Source organism: Triticum aestivum, chromosome 6A (genome assembly GCF_018294505.1).
Source record: "Triticum aestivum cultivar Chinese Spring chromosome 6A, IWGSC CS RefSeq v2.1, whole genome shotgun sequence".
Taxonomy (NCBI): domain Eukaryota; kingdom Viridiplantae; phylum Streptophyta; class Magnoliopsida; order Poales; family Poaceae; genus Triticum; species Triticum aestivum.
In genome coordinates this window covers 60,287,261-60,294,782 of record NC_057809.1, presented here as the reverse complement: position 1 = coordinate 60,294,782, position 7,522 = coordinate 60,287,261, and the positions used below count along the sequence as shown (strand labels likewise).

The 7,522-nt window shown below is 51.2% G+C and overlaps 1 protein-coding gene across 1 annotated transcript; it reads right to left on the bottom strand.

Annotated features, from left to right (window-relative positions):
* Positions 1 to 720: 720 nt before the first annotated feature.
* On the bottom strand, positions 721 to 2,675 carry LOC123130271 (pollen allergen Phl p 5b-like). The gene is made up of 2 exons (XM_044550204.1): positions 2,310 to 2,675; positions 721 to 2,231 (listed from the first exon to the last, which is right to left on the bottom strand). Exons 1-2 carry the CDS (start codon positions 2,622 to 2,624, stop codon positions 960 to 962), a joined length of 1,587 nt encoding a protein of 528 aa, XP_044406139.1. The 5' UTR covers positions 2,625 to 2,675; the 3' UTR covers positions 721 to 959.
* Between the last annotated feature and the right edge of the window lie 4,847 nt (positions 2,676 to 7,522).

Sequence of the window (7,522 nt, the reverse complement as noted above, 5' to 3'; positions counted from 1 at the left end):
GGAAAAAGGATGAGGAAGAGGAACAGTGGACAGGCGGGGTAGATATGCTGCAGAGCGCGGTGGCCTTCAATGCGGCAGTGTGGGCCATTGATGGAACATAATCAATCTTACAGGTGGGGCCAGCTCGTAGGAGACCACATGCATATACGAGATGTTTACGAACAAGTGCTTCATGGATACAAAGATTAATACAGCGCATTGAATTGGATCGGTCCGAATCTAAATGGGCAGCTACGGTACAAATGTGCATGGGTGGAGCACCTCGGTGCTCCAGTGTAATTTCCTATGCATATGACACTAGTCTAAATTATTATCTTTATAGTGCAAAGTAACCTAGTAATAGTGGCATAAATGACTTCATTTATTAGCTTGTAGACTCATCCTTTTCTCGGAAAGCGCTATGTTACAGTAACAGTTTTGCTAAAGCACATCTAGATGTGTCATAAGTATTGCACAGCTAAATCCTATGGCATTGATCTTACGTCGAGATTTGTGTGAATAATTTCTTTTTTCTTTTTTTCCTCTTTATATTTGATTCACTCACTTAGATGTGCAATAGCTAGGTTTGCCCTAGACACACCCGTAACAGTGATCTAAACACCTCTCTCCTCATTAACTACATGCCACATAAGCAAAATTATCTTAGAGTGTGTTATGTTACTATCTAACTTACTTCCACTATGACTAGCCTAAGAACAGATGGTGAATTTCTTTTGAATATAGCTGAAAAATAAACCAGTCCAACTATATATATTAGCATAACTGAAGATTTATCACGGCTGACAGGGACTTAACCTGACTTATCATGGGGATTGCATATTATCCATCCATGCAATGCACCATCACATAAATGCTAGACAAAAATTACAAAAGAAATTATTATACCAATGGCACTGTGTCGATCGCGCGGCTAAATGCGTGGACGAAGGGAAAGGGAAAAGCTAGCTAGCGCCAGCAGCTCACAGATTGTAGCCGCCTGCGGTAGCAGGTTTGGTCGCGGCATCGGCGGCGGCGACCTTGTAGCCGGATTTGCCATCTGCGGGCTTGGTAGCCGCTTCCGCGGCGGGCTCGGCAGCGGCATCGGCAGCGGGCTTGGCAGCAGACTTGGTAGCGGATTCTGCTGCAGGCTCGGGAGCGGCTTCGGCCTTGGCCTTGTAACCGGATTCATCAGCCGCGGGCTTGGTAGCGGCTTCGGCAGCGGGCGCGGTTGCGGCTTCGGCAGCTGGCGCGGCAGCGGGCTCGGCAGCGGATTTATCGGTGGCTTCGGCAGCTGGCTCGGCAGCGGGCTCGGCAGCGGATTTGTCGGCGGCCTTGTAGCCGGCTTCTGCGGCGGGCGCGGTAGCAGTTTCGGCGCCATCCTTGGTGGCATCGGCAATGGTGGTGATGGACTTCGCCAAGGCGTCCGCGACGTCGGTGTCCTTAGCCTCGGGCTTGGAGGTGGCGGCGGAGTCGACGGCCTTTTTGAACGCCGCATCGAGATCGGAGGTCGTCTTGCTCCCGTCGTAGCCGGGGCCCATCTGGTCCTTGATGGCCTTGTTGAGGGCGGCTTGGAACACGAGGATCCTGTCGGCTTTCGGAGCTTCTTTGGCAGCAGCGGAGGCTGCCTTGATGACCTTGTCGAGCTTCTTGATGACCTGCGTCGCGCCGGCCGCGGCCTTCATGCCTCCGGCAACCACCTCCTCCATGGCTGGCTTGATGGCGTGGGCGTCCAGGGTGGCGGCAATGAAGCGGAGGGCCTCCGTGAGGGTGAGCACCAAGCAGGAGAACTTTTCCTGCGCGTTGGTGGCGGCGACGGCGGAGTTGTACGCTATCTTGAAGGCGCGGTCGATCATGGCGATGAATTTGGCACTCATGCCGGCGAGGCACTGCTTGATCTCCCTGTTGAAGGCGGCGTCGAACACCGAAAACTTATCGTCGGGCGCCGCCGCGTTGGCCGCGTCCAGAGCCTTCTTGAACGCTTGGTTCACCTTCTCGATGAACTTCTGCTCGACGGTCGTCGCCTTCCCCTCCCCGGCCGGCACCTTGACCTTAGTGCCATCGGCGGCAGGCTGCTCGGCCGGCGTAGTGTCAGTGTAGCCCGCCGCGTCCTTGTCGGACGTTCCCCCATCAGCGGGAGTGCTAGCGGCGGCCTCGGTCGGCGTCCCCGCCTCGGCGGGCGCGCTGGCGGCGGCCTCGGTCGGCGTCCCCCCCTCAGCGGGCGTGCTGGCGGCGGCCTTGGTCGGCGTCGCCGCCTCGGCGGGCGTGCTGGCTGAGGACTCGGCCGGCGTAGAGTCAGTGTAGCCTCCCGCCTTCTTGGCGGGCGTCGCCGCCTCGGCGGGCGTGCTGGCTGAGGACTCGGCCGGCGTAGAGTCAGTGTAGCCTCCCGCCTTCTTGGCGGGCGTCGCCGCCTCGGCGGGCGTGCTGGCTGAGGAATCGGCCGGCGTAGAGTCAGTGTAGCCTGCCGCCTTCTTGGCGGGCGTGCTGGCGGCGGGCTCAGCCGGCGTCGCGGCCTCGGAGGGCGTGGCGGGTGCGTAGCCGTCGGATTCGGGCCTGGAAGCAGCAACGGCGGGCGCAGCCACGAGGGCGGACAGCAGGAAGAGCGCGATCATGGCGGCCTTGTGCTGCTGCTGCCGCTGAGGTGCCATTGCAAGCTAGCTGCTGGATGGAGCAGATGTCCGTGGAGGGAGGAAGAGGATCGGTAGCTCTGGGTGGTCTGATGTCCATGATCGCTAGCTTTTTATACAGCACAGAGACCGCCCGGGCAATGAGAGAGCTTCGCGCGCGAGCCGCGACCGTGATCGACCACGAGAGGTGGCCCGGTGGGTGATCGAGAGGCCATGAGCACGAGAGCTTCGCGCGCAGGCCGCGATCGAGGACCGGCTGATGGTACTTGCATGAGGCCATGCATCACAGCTTCCGCTCGCTCGCTCGTCGCCACCATCTTCTTCCGATTACTTTCTGGATTTAGACTAACTCTATATATAGGATTAATCAAGACTTTGTTTGTTCCAGTTACCTTTTTTTAGGATGAACACGGTTACTTTCTTGATCGAATGGGAAGCTTATACAGGAATAACAAAAATGTCATGAGCGTTTAATAGCCACCAGGAATGTTATTCAGGTTAAAACAAAAAAAATCATGCCGAGCGGCGTAGCACGCAGCATTAGAAATCGCGACCTACGGTAGAAGAAGGCGAATAGTGCTGACCACTTGGACGAGGACCAGTTTTGTTCCAATTATGTGTCAAACAGAATACATTTGTTTAGACTATCAAATATAGTACATTTTGATGCGGATTTTTCTTGAACTTGAATTTCCTTGAAAATTTCAGGCCGAAAAAATCCAAGAAATCTGATATTTTCTGGAAACCAGTTTTCCTAGCCCCACCAAAAGAAAAAGCAGAAACCAAAAAATAAACCTTGATCAGCACACATGATTTTTTTTACTGGAAGCCAGTTTTCCTGGCCCCACCACAAGGCAGCCCGGGTCGTCCGTCCAAACATTACAAATTTTATGACAATAACTGTAATTTGCTAGCACATGCGCCGCTAGGTTTGAGCTACGATAACAATGCTTGAATTTGACCTTCCCAATCAGAAACGAAATGTCTACACATTCAGCAAAAATTGCAGCAATTTCATCCCACCATCTTGTCTGGCTATCACAAGATTCAATTACTATCAATGAGTCCGACTCCGCCTCCATCCGCGTGAAACCTAGCGAGCTTGCAAAGTTCAGACCATTCCGCATTGATATCGCCTCGGTCGTAACCACGCTGGATGTATAAGGAATATAGATACATTGAGTAGCTAGAAAGGATCCATTCGCATCCCTGATCACCGCTGCAGTGGCTCCTACTCCTTCTGTTATATATCAGGCTGGACGGAGCGAGCGAGCTTTTTGGCCCGCTCGTGGCCCGTTCGGGACCGGACCGTTCGGTCCTGGCCCGTTGAAGAAATTAGCCGGTCCGGTTACAGAATTTGGGCCCGATATTTTGTCGGTCCGGTCCGGTCTTTGACCGAGCTGACCGAGCGGACCGAAGCGCGCTGCAGGCCGTTCCTCGTCATCGCGGCCACCACACGCTCTGGCCGGCGAGATCCACGCGCTGGGTGACCGACGACCACGCCCCGCCTTCCCTCGCCCGCGTGGGAGCGCCCCTCCTTGATTTGTTTCCGTTTATTGAGTCGAACAAAGAAGAAAACTTAAGTCGCGCGTGAGGTAGAAGAGAAGAGAAAATAGAAAGAACATGCCGTCACACCCATGATTATCTGAGTCACACAGGGGCAAGAGGCAGTCACGCCCTACCATTTGGTTTTTCCTTTTAATCAGTCAACAGAAAATATATAGAGAGAATGAGATAAACATGATTCGATCCGATAATTTAGGCGCTTTCCACGACAAGTCCTCGCTGTTGTTCCTTTTATTTTCAAGTAATTAGTAATGAGAGAAATAAGTTCGATCGGATAATCAGGCGCCATCCCATGACGCAGTTTCCTCTTATTCAGAGTTCAGACGAACATGCAGAAAATAGAAGGAACAAGAGAGAGAAAATGGTTGGATCCGACAATCACGGTGTCATCCCACGATTATCTTCACGTCGGAATTAATCCACCAATCACGGCAAGGCTCATACAAGGAAAACCATGGGCCCATGCACGCGCTAAATTACTTGCATGCAACAAAAAAAAAACTGCTAAAAATATACTTGCGGACGCTCGATGCTAACTGTCGCGCCGCCCCCTCTCCCCCGCGCGGCCGCACTGCTCCCTCTCTCTCTTGTGCCTCTCCTTCACGCCGCCGCGCCGTCAACAGGTGCGTCTTCTCCAGCTCCGGCCACCGTGCTGCTTCTCCGACAACCTGTCCTACATCCTGGGCCCACATGCAGTGACTGGACGTCGCCGGGACCGTGAGGACTGCCGGTCCGCACCGAGCTTCTCGTCCGCTGGTCCGGTGCCTGAAATCTGGACCGCTGCCCTGCTCGGTCCGGTCCGGACCGGACCGCCGGCGGCCGGTCCAATCTACGGCTCGGACCGGGACCGGACCGGCCCGGACCGTGTCCACCCCTAGTTATATAGAACGTTGCATCAACATTTAGTTTTACATACCTGGGCTCCGGTTTCTTCCATCTAACTTGCACTGCTATAATATTATTTGCATTTTCTTGATGAAAATTATTAGCTATAGGCATAATCGACATGGGCGATTTGAAAGGAGGCGGGGGAGAACCATTATGAATAATCTCGCGTTGAATCTACCAAAGGTACCATCCTCCAACCGCAATGAGTTGCTTCACATCCAGGTTAGGTTTGAGCGCCACTTGTCTTGCTGGATCTAACAGAATATGTTCCAGGATGATCGACCCAGAGCGATCAACCATTTTCACTTCATTGATATAATCCAATATCCCTAGGCTTGACCAGAGCTCAGTCGCATGGGAACATTCAAAGAGAAGGTGCTTTACATCCTCGGTCGCTCGGTGGCATATAGGCCAAGCTCCATCTGACCCAATATGCCTGTTAGTGATTATGGATCTTAGAGGCAAAATTCCATGGAGAGTGCTCGCCAACAGAAAATTTGAACTTTACGTGGAATTTGGAGTTTCCATAGTGTACTCCATACTGCTAGTGTGCTAGACCTTCCTGGCTGCACTAACACATTTGCATGTGCCCGGAAAGTTCGAATCCATTGAGTGTGATAAGCTGAGCGGACTGAGAAAACTCCTCTTTCGATCTGGATGCCAAGCTATAAAATCCTCAAAGGCTTTGAAGTTAAGTGGGATTTCCAAAATCACACGGACGTCAACAAGGTTGAAGATAGACTTAATTAAAGTTTCGTCCCAACATCCATTTGTGGGGTCGATGAGATCATTGACAGTAGTCAGGACAGTATGCCCACGCTGAGTAATTACCATTCTATCTGCACTGCTTCGGACAGAGGGATCCCTCTGGATGTTCACTTTCTCTCATGTCCCAATTCACCAAATGTACCCCAGTTTGAAGGTCTCTAAACCCTTCATAATACTCTGTCACGTAAATGATGCCCCCCTTTTTATGAGTTGCCTGTAATAAGCTCCCATTAGGGAAGTACTTTACCTTTAGTACTTTTGCACATAATGACTAAGGATTATTGAGTAATATCTGAAGAAAATATAACCTAGAGGCAATAATAAAGTTGTTATTTATATTTCCTTATATCATGATAAATGTTTATTATTCATGCTAGAATTGTATTAACCGGAAACTTAGTACATGTGCGAATACATAGACAAAACAGAATGTCCCTAGTATGCCTCTACTTGACTAGCTCGTTAATCAAAGATGGTTAACTTTCCTGACCATAGACATGTGTTGTCATTTGATGAACAGGATCACATCATTAGAAAATGATGTGATGGACAAGCCCCATCCATTAGCTTAGCATAATGATCGTTTAGTTTTATTGCTATTGCTTTCTTCATGACTTATAAATGTTGCTCTGACTATGAGATTATGCAACACCCGAATACCGGAGGAACACCTTGTGTGCTATCAAACATCACAACGTAACTGGGTGATTATAAAGATGCTCTACAGGTGTCTCCGATGGTGTTTGTTGAGTTGGCATGATCGAGATTAGGATTTGTCACTCCGTGTATCGAAGAGGTATATCTGGGCCCTCTCAGTAATGCTCATCCCTATAAGCCTTGCAAGCAATGTGACTAATAAGTTAGTTACGGGATAATGCATTATGGAATGAGTAAAGAGACTTGCCAGTAATGAGATTGAACTAGGTATGATGATACCGACGATCGAATCTCGGGCAAGTAACAAACCGATGACAAAGGGAACAACCTATGTTGTTATGCGGTTTGACCGATAAAGATATTCATAGTATATGTAGGAGCCAATATGAGCATCCAGGTTCCACTATTGGTTATTGACCGGAGATGTGTCTCGGTCATGTATACATAGTTCCCGAACCCGTAGGGTCCGCACGCTTAATGTTTGATGCCGATTTGTATTATGAGTTATGTGATTTGATGACCGAAGTTTGTTCGGAGTCCTAGATGAGATCACGGAGATGACGAGGAGTCTCGAAATGGTCGAGAGGTAAAGATCGATATATTGGAAGGTTATATTCGGAGACATGAATGGTTCCGAAGTGTTTCGGGTATTTTCCGGAGTACCGGTAGGTTGCCGGAACCCCCCGGGGAGTAATGGGCCTTAATGGGCTTTAGGGGAAAGGAGAGAAGGGCCTCAAGGGGTGGCCGCCCCCCCATGGCTAGTCCGAATTGGACTAGGAGGGGCGGCGCTCCCCTCTCTCCTTCTCCCCTCTTCCTCCTTCCCTCCTTCTCCTAGTTGGAATAGGAAAGGGGGGGGGCGAATCCTACTTGGACCGGGAGTCCAAGTAGGACTCCCCCCTTTGGTGTGCCCTCCTTGGGCCGACCTCCTCTTCCCCCTCCTTTATATACGTGGGAGGGGGGAACCCCAAAGGCACACCAAGTCTTCTCTTAGCCGTGTGCGGCGCCCCCCTCCATAGTTACACACCTCGGTCATATCGTCG

Excerpts from the sequence above, each read along its gene's own strand:
- LOC123130271 (XM_044550204.1), bottom strand. The coding sequence starts at position 2,624 with ATGGCACCTCAGCGGCAGCAGCAGCACAAGGCCGCCATGATCGCGCTC. Across the intron at positions 2,232-2,309 it reads CAGCCAGCACGCCCGCCGAG|GCGGCGACGCCGACCAAGGC; the intron begins GCGGCGACGCCC and ends ACGCCCGCCGAG.